Source organism: Nannospalax galili, unplaced genomic scaffold (genome assembly GCF_000622305.1).
Source record: "Nannospalax galili isolate Female #2095 unplaced genomic scaffold, S.galili_v1.0 scaffold95, whole genome shotgun sequence".
Classification (NCBI taxonomy): domain Eukaryota; kingdom Metazoa; phylum Chordata; class Mammalia; order Rodentia; family Spalacidae; genus Nannospalax; species Nannospalax galili.
In genome coordinates, this window is record NW_008342393.1 from 5,096,479 (window position 1) to 5,117,931 (window position 21,453).

Consider the following 21,453-nt stretch of genomic DNA (forward strand, 5'->3'; position numbering starts at 1 on the left):
CCCCCCCCCCCCCCGCCAACAGCATGTCCGCCTTTAGAGCCCGCATGAAGCAGACCAGGTCAGCCCCATAAGGAAGGAGCTGACCTAGGGGGCTCCCTGGTTCTCAGCCACATACTCCCTATAGAGTGGCAGTCCGGAGTTGATGCTCAGAGGATCAGCTGTCTCTCAGACACCTGACCTGACACTACACCACCCTGTACTGGTGTTCAATGAGCCAGAGATTGGCCCAGCAAGTATCCCGGCCCCTATACCTCCTCAGACTCCATAGCCACTAAGCCAGGGCTCAGTCAAACCTTCAGAGGGACAACGGCTGAGAAAGGACCCCAGACCCACACCCTTCCTTTCTCCAACAAAACTATCTGGGCTCCCTTATGACTGGAGGTTTTCTTGCCAAAAAATAAAAGTCAGGCATGATGGCACAAGCCTGTAATCCAAGTATTCAGGAGGCAGAGGCAGAAGGACCATAGGTTCAAGGTTAGCCTGGGCTTATATAGTGAGTTTGAGGCCAGCTTGGGATGTATAATTAGACCTTGTCACAAAAACTCAAAACGGGCTAGAGTGATGGTTCAGTGATTGAGAGCACTGGCTGCTCTTGCAGAGGACCTGGGTACAATTCCCAGCACCCACGTGATGGCTAACAACCATCTATAACTCCAGTTCCAGGGGATCCAATGCCCTCTTCTGACCTCCACTGGCATTGCACGACACAGGTGCACTTACATACATGCAGGCAATACACTCATATACAGAGAAATAATAAATAAAATATTTTTAAAAGGCAAAACAAAGGAAAGGAAATAGGGAGGGAGAAAAAGAAGGAAAGGAATCTTCCCTTCTCTGGGAAGGTCCGAGGTCACATGAACAGGAACAATAAATGCCACTCTCTGGCCTTAGACCTGCCAGGCCCTCACCTGTGCTCCCAGTAGCTCTCTCACAGGGCAGGTACTCCTCATGCCTTTCTCCTTCCTGCTCTTTGCCACAGGCAGTCTGAGACTCACAGGAAAGACGCTCAGAGTTGGGAGGGAGGGAGAACAGCCGCAGCGCTAGCTGCTTTGTTTCTGTCATGTGTGCAGGTGTGTGTGCACCTGGCTCCCAACTTCGGCGCTCCTGTTTGTCTGGTGCTCCATCATCTCTGTGCCTCTCTCTCTCTCTCTCTCTCTCTCAGTCACAGCCCACATCCTACCACGTGTCTCTCTGTGTGGGTTTCAAAGCCTTTGTGTGTCTCCCTGTGTCTCTCCCTGTTTGGTCTGTGGGTTTCCCTCCTCTCCACCCTCACAAATTGCCTGCCTTCCACCAATCAGATGTCTGTAGTGCTCTGAGTTTCCCTTTGGTGTGTGGAAATGTGAGTACCACCAAATGAGTTAGGGGCTCAGTGCCCCTGCCTCTCTGTGCCCTCAGGCATCTCCTGCTGCCTATGACAGGCACGTGAAGGAGAGAGAGAATGTGGGAGTTACCAATTGGGGGTGGGACACAGCAGGGCCTGATACAAGAGGATATGCAGGGTACTCTGGCCTCCAGGTAGCCAAGGGTGATGTAGTTCCATGTCTCACATCCACCCACCATCCCTGGTGAACCCCCTACCCAGCTCTGGGTTGGGGTCTGGTCTCAGCTTCCCTGTGGAATCAAGCTGAGCAGGTGCCCTGTCCCCAGCGTCAAGCTCCCACCCCTGCTCCATCCACCCCACACCTCTTGCAGTGAGCTACCTCAACAAGGCATCTGCAGATGGATTCTTTTGGCAGGAGGCACTGTGACCCCTGCTTGGCCAGCTGGCTCCCCTTCTGGGGTCTGTAGCTGTTCAGGTGCAGCTGAGGCCACAGCAGGGGTAGGAGTGGACATCTGTTCTGATGACAGTTGCCTTCTAGTACCTCCCTGTCCCTGTGACCCTGGAGAGTTGGCTAAACACTTGTCTTCCTCAAGTGCTCCCAGTTTGAGGCTCGGTTTTTGGAACCAGCTGCCCATGCTCAGTACATACCATTTGTAGGCAGAGTGAGGTTGGAGCTGAGGGGGAGCAGGCCGCTGAGGGGCCCTGCCCAGCACACCTGGTCCGGTCAATGACCAATGTCGTGTTTCATTCTTTTAGATCTAATGTTGGACGATGTAATTGCTTCCGGCAGCTCAGCCAGCGCTGCGTCAGGTACTGCGTCTGGGGTGTGGGTTCATGCGTGTGGGGACATGCTCTTTGTTCCCTCTCGATGGCTCATTGATTCTGTCCTCTAGGGGTGAAGGGCTGAGGGTCCCTGGGGGCCCTATGAGGACAGGGCCTGAAGCACTGGGTCTGGGCAATCTCAAAGGCCCCTGCTAAGCTGGTTGGAGGTGAGGCAGGCCTGGTGCCCCTCTGCCCCTGGCTCAGCAGCTCTCGGAGACCCAGGTCCTCTGCAGAGGTCCCAGGCTGATCTGCTGTCCTGTCCGCCACCTCTTCCCTGTTCTGTTCTCCTCTTTGATTATTAAACTGCAAATCTCCCTGCCTCCTCTTGTCTGAAGGGAAGACTTTGATCCAGGGGAGCAGGATGGGAGGAACAGTGAGGGAAAGGATTTGTTTTAAAAATGTGATGATGAATAATTGAACAAACTCATTAATAGTCAAGTAATCACGGTGGCCACGTCATCGCTACAAACAGCAGGAATTGGGAATGGAAGGACTGAGTTAGCTACAAGCTTCTCCCCCCAAAAGCTAGAGGTTTGAGAACAAGTTAAGTTCTTGCCTCCGAGTGCCATGTGTATGTCTCTGGAAAGGCTTCCCAGTGCCTGCCCCTCACCCTGTGCCTCATTCTGTCCCCTCACCCTGTGCCTCATTCTGTCCCCTGGCCCTCTTCTACTGGTCTCCAGATGGAGGTTGGGAAGACCACAGTCTGTGCAGGGCCATGGGGCTTCATCACATCACCCTGATGTTTTCACCTGGTGGTTCCCAGGCCATTTGTCCCAGGATCCCCCTTTCTGGCCTCCTCCCACAGGTCCCGCAGTTTAGAAGACTCTGAAGGCAGGAGCACGTTGATAATAGCTTTGTTTCACCATTTTTACTAATCAAAGGCATGTTTAATTGCCTGTCAGAGCTTCTGAGTTGCAGCAGGTCACACACTGAAGGATAGCAAAAGAAAACTGTTTGGCCATTAAATTAATCTGTGGGGTCTTCATGTGGGCAAGCATATGATTTCTTTTAAGCTTTGAGAAATATTAGTAAGAACAAAGGCCCCACGTGACTGCCTTCCCAGCTGCCAAGGGCATGGGACTTCAGTCTGGGAACCGCTGACTGTACCATTCCACACTCTTCTCCAATGTCTGACTCCGGCAGGTGCTACCCTGGGGGTGTGGGCTGCCTGGTCTGTGGGGGCTCAGGGATGTGCTCAAGGGACACTGAGCCTTGGCAGGGTCCTCATCTCCTATCCCCGTGGTTGGTCCTGAGCTGTAGTGTTTAACATTGACTGGCATCTCTCCGGGGGCTCAGGAGCCTGTGATTGGTTTGTTTCCATTGCTGGGGTCCCCATGTCTCTGTGTTGGGCCATTTTACAAATCTCTAGCATGTTAGGGGATGAGGGAAAGGTGGGAGGAAGTAGCCCTCAGCTTTGCCCTTCTGAGGCATGGGGCTGCAGACTGGGGTAGAAACCAAAGCATACACATGCATACCCTAACCCTAAAACACCACCCTAACACAAGGCTGGCCCACTGAGGTTCCTTCACCCAAGGGGCTGCCCCCTGAATCAGCACTTGCAGACTCAGCCTCCAAAGCATGTCATATGCACTCCATGGCACACATTGGCTATTCTCATCCTGTACATCCATTGGGGCCGGGGTCGGGGGGCAGCAGAGAGACTCTGGCCTGCTCCTGATGGCATTACTCTCCCTGGCTGTTAAGGAAGACCCAGACTCTGAACAGGGCCTCAGAGCATCTCATATTCTTCTTCTCAGGGTCTATACAAGAGCTCTCTAAACTGCAATGTGAATTTAAACTCACCTAAAGAAAAAGCACAAAGTCCCACCTCAAAGGCCTTGGGTCTGAATTTCCAATCTACTCCCAGATGCTGGTAGTGCTGATCTACCCATCTACCTACCAGGGTGATGGGCTAATGTCAACTCTCTAGTCTGGGGCCAAACATGTACACCACCCCTTCCTGCTAGAACACCATCATCCACCCTCCTTTAGCTGCCAGTTGAAGGTATCACCGGAGTCAGGGAAAGGTGGAAGGGAAGAGTCTGATTATCAGTACAGTGGGCCTGAGCAGAGATTTGGGTCTGGAGGGAGAAACTCTCTGCTGAATGTTGAGGCCAGCCCCTGTGATACTTGGCCTCCAGCACCGGCTCCATCTACTTAGCCACCTGTGGCCTCCATCCCCACTAACCCTCTTTTCCTCCCACGAGGCCAGGAACCACAACAGCATGGCCTTTGCCATAGGGGCTTTCTGCCCATTCCCTGCCACTGCCTTTTGCAAGCCCTCAGCCCTGGTTGCACCTTGGGCTCCCTGTAACCCACTAACTCACTATGCCTGTTGCTGTCACTCACAGCCCCCTCCACCTCCCCTCCTTTGCCCCTGGGCCTCCCTGGGGGCCTAGAACCCTCTCCCCCATCATCTGACTCTGAGCTGTACTCTGTCTTATGCAGTCGCTACTGGTGGGAGGCAGAAAGTTTGAGGCCTCTTCTCAGGCTGGAGGCTGGGGTTTTGCTGCCTCACCTTTGATGTCCTGGGCCACTTGCCTTCTGTTGGGCCTCTCTATGTGGCAAAAGGGCAGCTGAAAGGAAGGCCACTCTGGTTGACCTGGTGCTCTTTAGACCTGTGCTCTAATAGGGGGATGGGGATTTCTGGTAGACTCAATATTTACTGATCTGGGGGAGGGGCTCCTGGTGGAGGGGTATTCATACTCACCCAGGAGCCTGGGACCTGTGGCCATGAGCAGATGCCCTGCCTCAGTCATCTTCCCTATCTTCCTCTGAGTCTCTTGGAGGGTCCCTGACTGAATGGGGACCCACCCACCACTCAGACTCCTCGAGCAAGGCTGGAAGGCAGAGATGGTGGTGGCAGAAGCTCTATTTGGCCTTGGGGTACCTATGCAGTCAGGTTAGGGCAATAGGGGAGGGGGGTTCTCTCCCTTCCAGCCTCCCCTCAACACTGTCTCAGCTAATAATGGGGCTAATAAGAAGCTGCTTCTTCTAAACTAATTGTATTCAAACATTTTAGTTAATTCTCCATTCATATTTTAGCATAATGGGATCGGGTGCTCTCGTCATTTATGGAGATTAATGCAGAGAAAAAGTTCCGGCTGCTAAGGCAACGCAGGGTGTCTAGCGCCCTCTGGTTCTCGTGGTACTGAAGGAAGGAAGGAAGGAAGGAAGAGACCATGGCTAGCCTGACTACCCTCCACCATCGGGTGTGGATGACCTGTGGCCTGATGGTGTCCCCTGCCCCAGGCCTCTCCATCCCTATACTCTTGAGGGTCAGGAAAGCTGCCTGAGTAAATAAAGCCACACTTGAAAGCAAAGAGATGGCCTCATGTACCCCTGAGGTACACCTGGCCTTGTTGGGTCTCTGTGCCCCTGGTTATCCACACCTCAAAGCCGATGTGGAGAGGGGCTGGGTGAGCCTGGGGCAGAGTGGCCCACAAGGCTGAGCATGTCACTCCTGGGCACTCTTCTTCCTTTGGCCTTTGGTGGGGACTCACCCCAGGCCATACCCTGCCTCAGTTTACCTATGAAAGGGTCCTCTGCATGGGAAAGGATGATTGTATCTGAGCTGGTCTGGGCCCAAAGCTTCCTGCCGCCCCTGAGCCAGCCGGTCCCTGGCTCAGGCCTCAGAGGCTGCAGCCTTCACTGGCTGGCTTCCGCCAAGACCTCCTGAGAGGAGAAGGGCTGTCTGGGACCTGAGGCTGCCCATGCCCCCCAGTGGGAGCACTCTTCCCTCTCTGTGGCTTCCTGTGAGACCAATACCTTAACACCTACTGGATAGCATGCCCTTACTTTGGCCTGGCCCTTACTTCAACACCCAGAGGAGGGTCCCCTGAAATCTGTCCCCAGATTTCTCCTGCCTGCTTGGTGGGCTAATGTTCTGGCATCGTGATTTTTTTCTAAGTGGTTGGCTAATTACAAGAGCAGTGCTATGCCTGTGACAGATCTCAGACAGTGCTTCCAGCCCAGCCTGCGGTGTCAGGCTGCCCAAATACCCAGGGCAGGCTGGGTACTGCTTCATTAGAAACTGGGTGAGTCTGGTGGGTGGCATCTTCCCAGCTTGTCTCTGGCACAGAGCAGAGCCCTGGGCCTCCCCTCTGCCCTCCCCACATGAGGGTGCAGGAGGCCTGGGCACTGCCCTCTGGAGACCCCTGTAGTGTATCAGCAGCCAGCCAAGATGTCCAATTTCCAATCTCCGGTCCTATCACAAATCCCGGTTCTGTGTAATCTCCTCAGTGGCCCTAGGGGCTGAGCTTGGAGAATGCATCAGAGCCTTCGCCTCTGTGGCTGGAGCTCCCTCTGAGCCCGATTAGATTGGGTCTATTTCATCTCATTGATCCACCTCACTGCTGAACACAGAGTCAAAGGCATTACAAGGGGCTGGCAGATTTTTAGAGGTTGCCCTGGGATAGAGGCTCACCCAGTATCTAATGTAGGTGGAGGGTAAGGGGCTCTGCATGTCCTGCCCCATTCTGCCCTGACTGCAGCCAGTAGAACAGACGCTTGGAGGGCTACAGGCAAGATAGCTGTCTTCCCGCAAAGGGCAGCGAGGGGGAGGGCTGGGATGCTGGTGACATGGAATGTTTCAGCTCTGGGGTTAGAGGCTGGCGGCAGGGAAGGGCCGTGGGTGGAGGGGTGTGGAGGGCAGGGCCCAATGCTTGCTCTGCTCTCCTTTCTGTCCCCCTAGAAGCCCAGTGCAAGCCCTACTATTCGGACTACTCACGTTTCCGGCTCCTTGTACATCACTTATGTACCAGCCACTATTTGGACCTCTTCATCACTGGTGTCATTGGGTTGAATGTGGTCACTATGGCCATGGAACATTACCAGCAGCCCCAGGTAAGAACAAGTGAGGGACCACCAGCCTTGGGTCTTCCTCATGTGAGGCAACAGTCCCAACTATAACCTCTGTGTGCCTGGCAAGTATCGGGAACACTACTTGGTTCTTCTTGTACTCCTCGGAGGTGGATATTCATGTTTTATGGATTAGGACATTGAGGTTCAGAAAGGTTGATTGGCTTGGCCAAGTTCACACAGCTAGGAACCAGGAAATTTTTGTTGAGTATTTAGTATCTGTGGCTCTGGACCTTAGAAGGTGAAGAAAGCAGACTGAAGCTTAGCTTTCTAGAGTTAGACTCTAGTAAAGACCCAGCCCCCAAACTTACCTGTGATCTTGCTGCTTCTTGAGTCACCCTCTCTCAGCTGCCCTCCAGCCCTCAGTTTCCCCATCTGTATAATGAGGAAGTTGAACTGGTAATATAGAAGACACCTTCCAGTCTTAGTGCTCTGTGCCTTCCAGAACATTCTTATGTGTCTTCTCAGTATCTCTCAAGGAGAGAGATCTTTTGGCACCAGGTTTGAATAGCTATGTAAATGAGTGTCCTGCTCTATCTATCCTGGGGTGGAAGCCAGTTGTCAGCCATCATGGTGGCAACAGGGAAGGAAGGCCCCCTTAGCTTATCCTGCCTCTCAGGTTTGGGAGGTGTAGTGATGGATGGAGGGATGAAATAGGCTTCAACCCTGGACCTAAGGAGACCCTATGTCTGGCCCTCACCCCTGCCAGATTCTGGATGAGGCTCTGAAGATCTGCAATTACATCTTCACCGTCATCTTCGTCTTGGAGTCCGTTTTCAAACTTGTGGCCTTTGGCTTCCGTCGGTTCTTCCAGGACAGGTAACAGAGGAGAGCGGTCTCAGAGAGTTGAGGGTAGGTAGAGGTGTGTCTCCTGGGGACATACCCAGAAGAAGGCCTTTGGCTCAAAGGCTGAAGACCTTTCTTAACTCCTGGGGTCCAATTCCCACCCTAGGACAGATGATGGTCAGGAAGTATCTAGGGCTTGGAAGATGGGAGAGATGCACAGATCTGACAAGGCAGGGCATATAGGGCTTTGGCAGCAAGAAATTAATGTGGCCTCAGATGGGGTTTAAGGCCACAGAGCTTGGAGCCATACTGCCCAGGCTGGATTAGAATCTTGGTTCTACCACTTAGTGACTGGTTCTTTGGGTAAGTTACTTCTTTGTGCCTCAGTTTCCTCATCTGTGAAATGGAAGATAATAGTATCCATACCAAAGTTGTGAATCTTATTTATAAAGCTCTTAAAACAGTGCTTGGTATAGAGTTAATATTATATAAGTGCTCGATAAACTTTAAAAAGTCAGGTGAAGCCAAGCATGGTGGCTCAAACTTACAATCTCAATATGCTGGGAGGCTGAGGCAGGAAGACTGCCCTGAGTTTGAGGCTAGTCTGAGCTATATAATGAAACAACATATCAAGAAAAAAAAAAAAGATGATGAATAAAAATAAAAAGCACAGGTCCGTCCCAGTTCTGCCTTTCTGTGTCACCTTAGCACCCTCTCCCATACCCCATCTCCTATTCAGGGTGCTGTGTTCCTGGTTTTCCAGGTGGAACCAGCTGGACCTGGCCATTGTGCTGCTGTCCATCATGGGCATCACGCTGGAGGAGATTGAGGTCAATGCCTCACTACCAATCAACCCTACCATCATCCGTATCATGAGGGTGCTGCGCATTGCCCGAGGTGGGTCTGGCTGTCTACCTTCACGCTTGCCTTCCCATGGTGACCAGCTTGGGGAGATAGCAAGGCTCAGGTGTGAGGGTGGCCGTGGGTTCTCAGGTGGTTTTCTCCCAGCCTCTGCCAAAAGGGAAGTAGGTAAGAGTGCAGGCTGGTCATCCCACCAGCACCAGCCCAGTCTGGCTGTCAGAGCTGTGTAGACAGGGCTCCAGAGGGGCCAGCTCATGACTCTGTTCTGTTCTGCAGTACTGAAGCTGCTGAAGATGGCTGTGGGCATGCGGGCGCTGCTGGACACGGTGATGCAGGCCCTGCCCCAGGTAGCTGGGAGGTGGGGTGGGAGGGAAGGAAGGGTCCTCAAGGGGACAAGGAGGTACCCTCCAGAAGGGGCGGGTGGGGGTGGGGGGACCTCAGGGAAGCTGACTGGAGGCCCAGCAGCACCTTTTCTGTTTCTTTTCCTCTTTTCCAGGTGGGGAACCTGGGACTTCTCTTCATGTTGTTGTTTTTCATCTTTGCAGCTCTGGGAGTGGAGCTCTTTGGAGACCTGGGTGAGTTGAGTTTGGGAATGGTGGAGGAGCCAGGGCTAGAGACCAAAGTGGGTCCTGAGACTAACACGGGCTTCTCTCCCTTGCCTTCTTTCTCCCAGAGTGTGATGAAACACACCCTTGTGAGGGCCTGGGCCGGCATGCCACCTTTAGAAACTTTGGCATGGCCTTCCTGACCCTCTTCCGAGTCTCCACGGGTGACAACTGGAATGGAATTATGAAGGTAAGAACTCACAGGATCAAGGCTCCTCCCAGGGCTGCACTGACATCAGAGAGACCTCTCCAGTCTATAAACCAAGATTCCTTGTGAAGCTGAATTAGCCATGAACAAAAGCATGTCCTCTAGTCACCCCTGTCAGAATACTCTGGACTCCTTCTCCCCAAGACATACTCCTACTTACAGTTCCCCCTGCAGCATCAAATACTCTTCTGTCCCCAGGACACTGGTTTCCCTCCCCCTCCAGGTCCTTCTCCCTCAATGCTCTGATTTCCATGCCAGCTCTATCCACTGTCCTCCCTGGCCTCACACCTCTGCCCCCCACACCTCCCCCAGGACACCCTCCGGGACTGTGACCAGGAATCTACCTGCTACAACACGGTCATCTCGCCCATCTACTTCGTGTCATTTGTGCTCACCGCCCAGTTCGTGCTGGTCAATGTGGTGATAGCCGTGCTGATGAAGCACCTGGAGGAGAGCAACAAAGAGGCCAAGGAGGAGGCTGAGCTGGAGGCCGAACTGGAACTGGAGATGAAGACTGTCAGCCCGCAGCCCCACTCCCCACTGGGCAGCCCCTTCCTCTGGCCTGGGGTTGAGGGTGCTGACAGCCCTGACAGCCCCAAGCCTGGGGCCCCACTCACCACAGCCCACACTGGAGCAGCCTCTGGCTTCTCTCTTGAGCACCCCATGGTAAGCAACAGTGCATTTCAAGAGGGCCATGGGGTGAGAGAAGGGCAGGGGAGAAAGGCAGGGAGGGCAGGGCAAATAGCAGCTCATTGGGGGGTATGCAGGAACCCAGCACGCCCCAGGGATTGTCCTCCATCCTCTTATTCCTCCTCCCTGGCTACTGAGGGACCAGCTGCCACCTGCCCCTTCCCAGAATGGCTGCCCATATTCACTGCAAAGGGCCACCCTCAACAAACTGGCAGGCAGACAAGCTAGCTCCTCTAGCCCGTTGTGGCCCTCCCCTTCCAGGCTCTTAGGTTCAAGGCTAAGTTCTCTGTTTCCTTCCTGTTTCTTTCTCACCCTTACCCGATTACCAAACCTCTTTCCTACCCACTCTTCCACCTGCTTGATTCCTTTCCATCTTCCTATCCTTTCCTCTTCGCTTTGCCTCTCCCTTTTCCCCTCTGATGCTACCCATCCTCATCCCCCATCTCTCCTTTGTCCTATACCTCCCTCTTTCCCAACACCTCCCTTTCCCAATACTCCTCTTTCTCGTCTCTGTTGCTATGTGTGTGTGTGTGTGTGTGTGTGTGTGTGTGTGTGTTGCATGGTTTCACTTCCACTTTCTCCCTCTACCCCTCCCCATTCCCCTGCCATGACACTTCTCATTTCTACCCCCCCCCCCCCGGCTCTCCCACTCCCTTTATGGGCTGGTCCTCCCAGGACAGACAGCTGTTTGACACCATCTCCCTGCTGATCCAGGACTCCCTAGAGGGGGAGCTGAAGCTGATGGACGAGCTGGCAGGCCCAGGGGGCCAGCCCTCTGCCTTCCCTTCCGCCCCCAGTCCCGGCGGCTCCGACCCACAGGTTACTGTGCCCTGTGCTGTGCCCCCTCCCCTGACCATGCCAAGCTGTGCCATGCTGTGCTATGCTTCCAGGGCAGCTGGGGGGTATTTCCTGCTCACTAGGTATCTGGAGAAAAGGCAGATGCAGGGCCTTAGTTGAGTACTGGGCCGGACAGGAGGGAGTCAGGGGTACTCCAAACTCTGGGAGGTAGGGAGGCTGAAATCCCCCTTCCAAGGGAGAGTGATGGGTGGAGAAGCTTCATAAGAAAGAATATGGAAGAGAGAATGGATGGGGCAGTGGGACCTTAGGGATAAAGGAGGTTCTTCAGGCAAGGAGTGCAGTGCAGATGGCTGTGGGACCCACAGAAGAGGTTGTCTTAAGCCACAGTCTGTTTTTTCTGTAGTGTCCAGTACCCAACCCCAGTCCTCTAGTGGTTTTGTAAGCATGAAGCTCATTGGACATGATGAGGGCTATTGACAGGCAGAAATTTTTGTCCTGAGGGAATGGAAGTGGATTCTGGGACATCATTGTGAAAAGAACTTGGTTTCCTCCCCTAGTGCGTCTCTTCCCACAGCACCTTGGTTGGGTGCTTCTTCCCAGGTCCAGCTCATCCTGAGATGTTGCTTTCTGGGCCCCTCCAACCCTGCTCTCCTCCCCTTGGTTTAGTACCCCATCAAACCTCCCCCAGGTCAGAGACTATGGGCCTGGAGTGGGTCAAGGAGACAGGTGCCAGCTAAAGATAGAGAAGTCTAGTTCCCAGGCCCTGCTGGGTGAAGAGTAGGTACCCAGGCTCCTAGAAAGCCTTTGGGCTGGTAGGAAATGAAGAATGATTCTCACGTGGTAAGGGCCCGTGCCTCTTGTTAAGATTCAGTCTCAGACCTGGCAGTGACCTAGAATGATCAGTGAGAAAGTGAGTCCAGCCAATCCTTTCCCCAGGCTTCATATCCTAAACTGGGCTCACAGGAAAGGGGGTGGGAGAGAGGGGGATGGGATAGGAGGGTGACAAGGACAACCTAGTCACCAGACCACCACTCAGCCCCCTAGTGCTTCACAGGTCCTGAAGCTCCTAGGTGTAACAACCAGATGGTGTGGAAGCTCAAATACACCCCCTTCAGACTGGCAGGGAGAACACTTCCCAGGGCCCACATTGGAGAGGGCTAGAGGGCTGCAGGCAGGCGGAGGAGGACCCACAAGAGAAGAAGCCAGAATCTGGGGGCAGGCCAAGTCCTGCTAGGCTTTTGGAAGTGAAGAGAATAGGCAGAAAACAGCCATAAGATTGGTGGCATTGTCCCCAGCGCCCCGCCCCATGCTGCTCTGTCTGCAGAGAGGAGCCGGGGCTTTGCTGGCCTTTCTTCATTCTTTTTTTGTTTGGTATCATCTTTATGGGAGTGGAAGCCCATGCTCCTCCACTCTCTTCCTGGGTGGTGGTAGTGTGGGAGGGGGCTGTTAAGGTGCCTGGGGTATCTTTAGAATGTATTTCTGCCTCTCCTTGGTCTCTTCGCTTTGTCAGTGTTTGCTCTGGCTCTTTGGTGCCTGCCACAGCCTCTCTCAGAACAGGGGGTTGAAGTGGGAGAGGGGAGGCACTGTGGGTTTATCTGGCAAGGGGTGGGGATCAAAAAGGAATGCCTTCCCCCCCTGCTTTTTGGAAAGGGGAAGTGGGGGCTGTGAGTGTGTCAAGTGTGTGTCCTGATTTCTCATGCCTGCTCATCTCTCTCCTGTCTAGATCCCTCTAGCTGAGATGGAGGCTCTGTCTCTGACGTCAGAGATTGTGTCTGAACCATCCTGCTCTCTAGCTCTGACGGATGACTCTTTGCCTGATGACACTCACACACTCTTACTTAGTGCCCCGGAGAGCAATGTACATGCACACATCCCTTTCTGCTCCCCCAGCCTGGGCTGGGCTGGCTGCAGGGCTCCAGATCCTCCTCCCACTCTGCCCCCAGATCCTGCCCAGAGGCATTCACCTGTGGGCACAGGATGCCCCACCCTTTGCCAGCATGAGTTCTCCCATGTCCCCCATAGAGGACAAAAGAATTAGATAAGATAAAACTGAGGCCTTACTAGAAGGGTACAAGGACAGTGGTGGTAACAGGGTTATTCTAGAAATGTCACAGCCAAAACAGAAGTGGCTTGGGAGCCAGTCTCTGTGTTTGGAGCCCTGTACTGGCCAGCCCTCCCTCCCTGCTCCCCTTCTCCTGTCCCACCCCCATGAGACTCACTATGGTGTCCAGGGTGAGAACCACACCTCTGCTGCCACCACCATGCCCCCCCTCAACCCTGAGGATTATTCCTGTCTCCTGTCACTGTCCCTGTTTGTCCTTGTGTCCTGTCCTCAACAAGCTTCAAGGGAGGGGCTTCTTGGTGCTTTGATCTTCCTTCCCTTCCTCAGCTCCCCTTTGCCCCCTCTAACAGTGAGCAGCCCCCCCCTCCAGCCCTGGTCTCCTGTTGTCAGAGCAGGGCCAGCTGGGGCAGGATCTTGACCAAAGGCTGGGAGGGTCCCTATGGGTTGTGGCTAGCTGGCAGATATGGGTCCTGAGACAGAGAATAGAAGGAAAAGGCCTATAGCCATCCTCTACCTGCTGAAACTATGACCAACTAGGCCCATGTAAGGACAGGAGCCCTGTAGCCTCCCTGAGGACTGGGAATGGTGGCCCAGGGGAAGGGGGTCTCAAAGGACAGAGAAATCTCTCTGGAAGCCAAGGTTTATCCTCTGGGATCCAAGGTTTATCACCACCTTTCCTACTCCTACCCCAAGTCTGTCCACTGAGGGAGGGCTGAGGAAGTCTACAGTCCCCAGGCCTTGCCACCCACCCTCACCTTCTAATATCTCTATGTGGTTAAAGTAGAGCCCATAGTGTTCATCTGTCATTCAACCTGCATGAGCTTAACTCAGGCCTAACTCTTATTAATCCCGGGGGTAACTTTCAGAGCCTCTAAGAGGCCCTCATGCAGTACTGGGGGCTGCTCTCTCTTCTCCCATCCCTCCTAGTCCTCTACCATCCTGGAAGCTCAGCGGCTCACTGGTGAGCCTATGTGCACGCTCTCAGGGTGGGGCCTCTCCACTCCTTCCTCCCTGTGTGTGGAGACTTATCCTGTGTCTTCCCATACTCCTCCATGTTCATGCCCATCACCTTGGCCTAGGAGGGTGTCGGGGGGTGGGTGTAGGTGGGTGTGGGGAGGACTGCTGGCCTGGTGGGGAGGGGCTAGTTCCTGCTCTCCAGCTCTGACGCAGTTACCAAACCCAGATGCTTGCTCTTTACCCCATCCCCTAATCCTTTTGCAGATGGAACCCCACCCTGAGGAGGTGCCAGTCCCCCTGGGACCAGACCTGCTGACTGTGCGGAAGTCAGGTGTCAGCCGGACACACTCTCTGCCCAATGATAGCTATATGTGTCGTGATGGGAACACTGCTGAGGAGTCACTGGAACACAGGGGCTGGGTGCTCCCCAAAGCCCAGTCAGGTACCAAGGCTGAGGCAAACCTGTGTAGCCCATACAGGGAGACCCAACCTCACCTAAGACGAGTTCTGGCTAGGGACTATGTAGGCAACAAAAGAGGTCTCTCTTATTTCTGGGGAACCTGGCCTGAAAGGGTATACCAAGCCTGGGAGAAGTAACTTTCATCCCAGGGCCATGAGGGTAGAGGCCCCAATGGGGAGGAAGGCTGGAAGGAAGGCCCCAAAGACTCCTCTCTCTCCCTCATACCTCCCTGATTCTTTCCCACAGGATCCATCTTGTCTGTGCACTCCCAACCAGCAGATACCAGTTGCATCCTGCAACTTCCCAAAGATACACCCCACCTGCTCCAGCCTCATGAGGTCCCCACCTGGGGCACCATCCCTAAACTGCCCCCACCTGGCCGCTCCCCTCTGGCTCAGAGGCCACTCAGGCGCCAGGTAAGTAGGTGTAAATGGCTGGACCTGACCTGGGGGCAGAATTCCTGTGCCATTGGCAATGCCCAGGGTTGACACTCACATTCTTCCAGTAAACATGTGTTGTATGCATGATACAGGAACCCTGGGTACCAGGGACAAAGCAATGGATGAAGCAGAAGTGATTGGAGTTTGTGCCACACCCCCTTCCCTGTTTCCCTGAGCAGTGGTTGTCAGGGCAACAGACATCCAGTAGAGGTGGTATCCAGGCCTCAGAACTGCCCCCAGTTCTTCACATTTTGGGCTGAACTGAGGGACATGAAGTAGGGTTTAAGTGTCTTTACTTTTGGCTAAGGCTGGGGTCCGCCTTCTAGAATCCATACTCCCGGGACCCTGAGAGACAGTAATGGAGCCAGGTGAGATTTTGTGCTGATGTCTATGGACCCTGAGCACAGATACATGAGGATTATCTCAGCCTCACACACTTGGGGATCAGTCACGGATCCCTTACCCTACACTTGTTCACCAAGCAGCTTCCTGTTCTCTGAGCTCAGTCTAAGAGATGACATCAGATTACTGCAGCCACAGGTTATAGCAGCAAGGTGGTTGTGTGAGACACAGCAGGAAGCCCAGAAGAGAAAAGGGTTTACTTGGGGTGTATTGTCAGGCACTCATCACAGAAAACCTATGTCCATAAGGGTAAAGGGTGCTTGCCACTGGGAAGGGTATTGCCAAGGGAATTATTGCCTTGCCCTCCCCAAAGCCTGGGGCATGAAGGGGCCAGCTTGAGGAGAAGAGCTGGAATTGATGGTTTCTTACTCCCTGGCCTCAGGGTCTACAGAGAGTATGTAGGGAGGTGGAGCATGGAGGATAGAAGGTAGGTTTGGGGGTTGAAGAGGAGGTGTGGACCATAGAGTTCAGGCTGCTTATGGCCCCCATCTCCCAAAAAGAGCAGCTATTAGCACCCCTGCTTAGGGTGGCCCTTGCAGCTGCAAGAGTGTGGGGGATATCAGCTTGACCAGAGGGGCAAAAGACAATCTATGTTGGAGAAGAAACCCCTGGATTGAGCCCTGCACCTCCCCCTAACCCCCAGGCAGCAATAAGGACTGACTCCTTGGACATTCAAGGCCTGGGTAGCCGGGAAGACCTACTATCAGAGGTGAGTGGGCTCTCCTGCCCTCTGGCCCGGTCCTCCTCCTTCTGGGGACGGTCAAGCATCCAGATGCAGCAGCGTTCCCACAGCCAGAGCAAGGTCTGGAAGCATATGCCCCCACCAGCCCCTTGCCCACGCCTGGAACCCAGCTGGGGCAAGGACCCTCCAGAGACCAGAAGCAGCTTAGAGCTGGACACAGAGCTGAGCTGGATTTCAGGAGACCTTCTGCCCACTGGCAGCCCAGAAGAACCCCTGTCCCTAAGGGACCTAAAGAAGTGCTATAGTGTAGAGGCCCAGAGCAGCCGGCGTAGGCCTGGGTCCTGGCTGGATGAACAGAGGAGACACACCATAGCAGTCAGCTGCCTGGACAGCGGCTCCCAACCCCACCTGGGTCCAAGCCCCTCAAGTCTGGGAGGCCAGCCTCTTGGGGGCCCTGGGAGCCGGCCCAAGAAAAAACTGAGTCCACCCAGTATCTCTATAGACCCCCCGGAGAGCCAGGGTCCTCGGCCCCCACCCAGCCCTGGTGTCTGCCTCCGGAGGAGGGCGCCACCCAGCGATTCCAAGGATCCCTCGGCCTCCGGCCCCCTTGACAGCTCGGCTGCCTCGCCCTCCCCAAAGAAAGATATTCTAAGTCTCTCTGGTTTGTCCTCTGACCCTGCAGACCTGGACCCCTGAGTCCCACCCACTCTCCCTTCTCACCTTTCTCCACTGGGTGCAGATCCTAGCTCTGCCTCCTGGGCCATATTCCTGAAAAGTCCCGTGTACACACAGAGGCGGTCACCTGCCTCCAGTTATGGCTGAGGGACCATAAGCAGGACTTTCAGAGTGTCTGAAATGAACCTCCACCTCTGGGCAGAAAGAGAGGGAGAAGCCCAGTATGGCCGAGGCTCCCGACACCAGGAGCTGTTGGGAGAAAGCAATACGTTTGTGAAGAATCTCTATGTATATTCTATTTTATTAAATTAATTGAATCTAGTATATGCCGGATGTACGACATTTTGTGACTGAAGAGACTTGTTTCCTTCTACTTTTATGTGTCTCAGAATATTTTTGAGGCGAAGGCGTCTGTCTCTTGGCTATTTTAACCTAAAATAACCAGTCTAGTTATATTCCCTCTTCTTGTAAAGCACAAGCTAGGGCCTCGAGTGCATTATAGCCCCGACGGTGACCCGTCTTCAGTGGAAAGTGAGAACCATTTTGGAAACTGTCATGTAACTTATTTTCTCCTTTGATCTCGTCATCATTTTCTGTAGGGGAAAAAAAAAAGAAAAAGGAAAAAAAGAAAAAAAATGAGATTTTACAAATGAAATGGAATCTTTTTATATATATATACATACATATCTATATATCTATATATCTATATAAAATAAAGTAATTTTCCAAAATAAAAAGTTAATCACAGTCCAGAGTAAAAGCAAGGGGGATGGAGAGGTAGGTGTGTCCAGATGGTTCTGAAGAGTGTGGAGATGGGAGTGGGTGGTGGGGAGGGAAGGTTCAGGGCTGCCTGTGTGTGGGTATTGAGTGTGTGTGTATGTTGAATGCATGTGTTGAATGTGTGTATGGAGTGTATGTTGTGTTGAATCTGTGTGTGTTGAATGTGTATTGAGTGTGTGTGTTGAATGTGTGTTGTGTGTGTTGAATGTGTGTACTGAGCATGTGTTGAGTGTATGTGTGGTGTGTGTGTTTAGTGTAGTGTATGTGTTGAGTATGTGTGTATGCACACATGTTGTGTGTTTGAGAGTGGGAGAACTCAAATGCCCAGCCCTGGAGGGCTACATCCTTGCACGCTCGCTGCCGGTATGGGGAGAAGAGAACCTGCTTTTGTATCTAAGCTTTATCGCAGCTCTGAGCCAAACAGCTCAGAGAATGTGAGTAATTCCAGATTAACTCTTATTTCTGCTGACAGCTATCAGCCGCACATTGAAAGCTGGAAATTGGCATAATGAAGCTGTTTTGGTTAATGGGGCTGATGGAAGCTGGGAGACAGCCTCAGCTGCTGCAGATCTGAATCTAGGGGCGGTGGGGGAGGGGCAGGCGCTTCTGGGGTTTTTTCTGCCTCTACTTTCTACCCTGGGATTTGCCACACTAAGGCTGGGTGGTGACTGGAGGGGTCTGGACTAAAGCCTTTCACTTTGGGCCTAGTCCACCTGCCTGCTGGCAATGAGATTAAGCTGTATAAACAGAGCAGGTTGCCCCCTCCACAGGATGAGATTGCAGGGAGCAGGGCTGGAGTCCAGAGGTGCCTTCCTGGTGGAGTTGCAGGATTGGTAATGGCCAGAATGCTGAGCACGGAGCTGATTCCCTGAGGTGTGATGAATGACATCACCAAAGTACTTACACGGTCTGCTGCTGCCTGCCCAGTGGGAGGGAGCTAGAGGAGGGGGAGAGGGGAAGGTGGCTACCAGGGCAGGGGTATAAGGGCAGGGAGAGCCACCTGGCTCAGAACCATCTTTCTGGTGCTAGTAGTCTCTTGTCTAAAACCCTTGTGCCAAGAGGGAGTGACCATGGACTCAGCCAGACTGTCGCCTGTCAACTACCCTCAAACACTTGCCCCATTTCCATACCCTTGAACATCCCTTCCCTCTCAAACTAGCATTGGATGTGTGGGCGTGTCTGTGTGTGTGTGTGTGTGTGAGAGAGAGAGAGAGAGAGAGAGAGAGAGAGAGAGGAGAGAGAGAGATGGGGATCGAACCTAGGGTTTGTATGCATTCAAGGCAAACACTCTACCACTGAGCTACACTCCCAGCCCTGGACTGGATTCTTGAAACCTCAACAGCAGCCCTTACCCACCACCCCCATCTGCACAGGTAGCTGGAAGCCCAGAGTGCCAGGTTGTGGGGCGGCTGGACCTGCAGGCGTTGGTTGTCCAGCCTGTATTTCCTAAGATGGGAGAGCTTTTCTAATTGCTCTTTTGGACAGAAATGATACCACTCATTGTAGCAAACACCTGGTTTGATCTTCCTAGGGTATGTGATAGTGCCAAGCTCTGATTCCTCTGGCCCTCTCAGCTGGAAAGGAGGGTGCTTGTAGGAGCTGGTTTTTTTTTTTTTTTTTAAGCAAAGCTGCACAAAATTCCTAGAGTTTTGCCACCTGGATCTGTAGATAAAGCTTTTATATTTTTGTAGAATTCTGGGGCTGTCTGTTCCCTGAGGGTGGGAGGCTTGGGGAGGGGGTTCTGGAATCTTTTCTTCTTTTAGTGGTTGGAGGATTTGGGGTCAAGAGAAATCAGAGAACTAGACTGCTGGCCCCTCCCCTCACTCATCCTCCCTCTTCACCCACCCTGCCTCTGTGAATATGCACCAGTGCTATAACACTGCAGTGTTATTTAGGGTAATGCTTAGCATGCCCAGTTCTTTCTAGGGTTCCCTTCCCCTGGTCCTCTCTTCCCAGTAGGGGCTAAGGAAGCTTGGTTGGAAGCATACTAAGTATGCTTTGGGGTTGCTTCCAGAGATCTGTGAGAAGGAAAAGGCTCCTCCCAGCACACACACCGTTGGTGACCAGAGAGGTTCTCGGCATGAGGCAGTGCCTACAGGCACATCTGGGTGGTGCTGTGGGCATAGTAATAGCAGAATCAAGGTGGATATTTAGGGGGAGAATATCGTGTCCACTCTCCCAACAGTGTAAAGTCTATCAGTCAGGAATGTTGGTTCATGTCTGGAATCTCGACACATGAGAGGTATTGTAAGAGGGTCAGGATTTCAGAGTCATCCTCCGATACGTAATGAGTTCAAGACCAGCCTGGGCTACACAATATCTCCTGTCTCAAAACAAAAGCAACAACACGACCCACCTTCATCCATGATAGAAAGAAACTGCTGTATCTCATTGCAATGGTTTGAAAGTGGAAATAGGGCTGCTGCTGAGTCTTTGAACAATAGCCGATGCTGGTCTGGTGATCTTGTGGGAGGAGGAGGCTGAGAGAGACAGCAGGCCTTCTTTTAGGGCCTCTAAGGTAGGCTCAGAACTGCCCAGGGGTTTCAGAAATGTGGGGGCTTTTAGAAACAAGAGCATCTATCTCCCTGGGTGCTTTGCCCTCAGTCTTCTTGCTGGGAGTTCAAAGGGGGAATTATGTCAAGAGAATCAGGCCCCACCTCAGGCTTGGATGCTTCTGCTTCCTCCACCCCCAAGGCTCCAGGAAAAGGCCTGTCTGGGGGTGGGGAACTGGGAAGAGGAGTGATCGGAGCCGGTGCTAAAAACAAACCTGAGGCTCACATGCAGTCTCTCACTCACTCCTCCAAATGCTTGAGCAAGGGCAACACCGGGGCTAGTATTTTTCTAGGCAGCAATGGGTTCATACAGGTTAAGGGACTTGCCCAAGGTCACACAGCTACAACTTGGCAGTTGGGATTTGACTCCAGGTCTGGTGATCTTTCAGCTCACATCACCCCAGTCTATTCTCATTATGGAGGGAATGGGGCATAATGGGAAGAGTCATGCTTACAAAAGAAAAGAGTTTACAAGGGGGATAGCGACCCTTTCTCAAAGCAGAAAATATCTGTTTCTAGAAATGTACACGTTTCCCATGTGGTGTGCTGTGTGGCTTCGAGGGGTCCACAGTACCTCAGCTGGTGAGATATGGGCCTTCACCTGATACCAGCCACAACAGTGAAGATGACCCTCAGCTCCAGGCGCTACCCAGGAGCTACCGGAAGTTCATATTGGTTCTGCCATCATTCCAGGTTTCCAGGCAACACCTTTCCCTAGTGTGGCCCTGCCCTTGAAACCCTGGCACCTGCTCTCCCCTTCTACCATTGACGCTGCCCTTTTCCCCTTCCTGTCCTCCACCCAGGCCCCACCCACTTTCCAAATAGGCTTCAGTGCTACCTTCACCCTCAGTCCCCACCCATCACAATCTGGTGCCTTATGGCCTCTTGACCAGCTGAGTGGCCAACCTACCCCACCCCCATAATATTGACACAGTGAGGGCATTAGGCACCAGATGGCAGCACAAGGAACTCTGAAATTAGTGCTAGCCAGGGTCCCTTCTGCAGAGGAATCAAGCCAGGGAGAGGACACCAACCTGAAAGAGACCTTCCACAGATAGGAGTGCTGCATAACCCTCAGGGAATCAGGTTTACAGTAAAGAACTAACATGCCGAGAAGCCCAGACAGGAATGTACCACCTGAGTGCTGAACCCCTGGTGCCAGTGACAGTCCCTAAGGCCAATAGACTAATCCCAAGCATAGGTGACGTTGTTGGGAGGGGACTTAACTCTTAAAGCAAGTTTAGTTGTGGACTGGTGCCCCCTCTGAGGCAGGGCAAGGTGGGTCAAGGAGCCTGCTGTCCCAGGAAACTCCAGGAGGGAATTCTGCTAAGAACTCTACACTCTTCATGCCTTAGTCTCCAACTAGGTATGAGAGCTATAGCTGTGGCCCTCAGAACCCATTAATTCTTGCTTTGAAAACTCTAGTGTAGCTGGATGTGATGGCGCATGCCTTTAATCCCAGCACTTGGGAGGCACTGGCAGAGGCAGG

At 53.1% G+C, this 21,453-nt stretch overlaps 1 protein-coding gene across 18 annotated transcripts in view; it reads left to right on the plus strand.

Moving 5' to 3' along the window:
* Positions 1-17,374, plus strand: part of Cacna1g (calcium voltage-gated channel subunit alpha1 G) — a 65,384-nt gene extending 48,010 nt beyond the window's left edge. For 4 of the 18 annotated variants that reach the window (XM_029566091.1, XM_029566092.1, XM_008838370.2 and 1 more), the window contains 11 exons: positions 2,081-2,134; positions 6,840-6,991; positions 7,716-7,825; positions 8,556-8,689; positions 8,930-9,000; positions 9,150-9,228; positions 9,327-9,448; positions 9,779-10,132; positions 14,238-14,415; positions 14,680-14,849; positions 15,919-17,374. In XM_029566091.1, coding sequence (XP_029421951.1) covers positions 2,081-2,134; positions 6,840-6,991; positions 7,716-7,825; positions 8,556-8,689; positions 8,930-9,000; positions 9,150-9,228; positions 9,327-9,448; positions 9,779-10,132; positions 14,238-14,415; positions 14,680-14,849; positions 15,919-16,653 — 2,159 coding nt within the window. In that variant the 3' untranslated portion in view covers positions 16,654-17,374. Of the gene's footprint in view, positions 1-2,080; positions 2,135-6,839; positions 6,992-7,715; positions 7,826-8,531; positions 8,690-8,929; positions 9,001-9,149; positions 9,229-9,326; positions 9,449-9,778; positions 10,133-10,831; positions 10,976-12,677; positions 12,813-14,237; positions 14,416-14,679; positions 14,850-15,918 lie in introns of all 18 variants that reach the window. The other 14 variants (XM_008838361.2, XM_008838362.2, XM_008838364.2 and 11 more) reach the window with 12 other exon arrangements.
* The last annotated feature ends 4,079 nt before the right edge of the window (positions 17,375-21,453 follow it).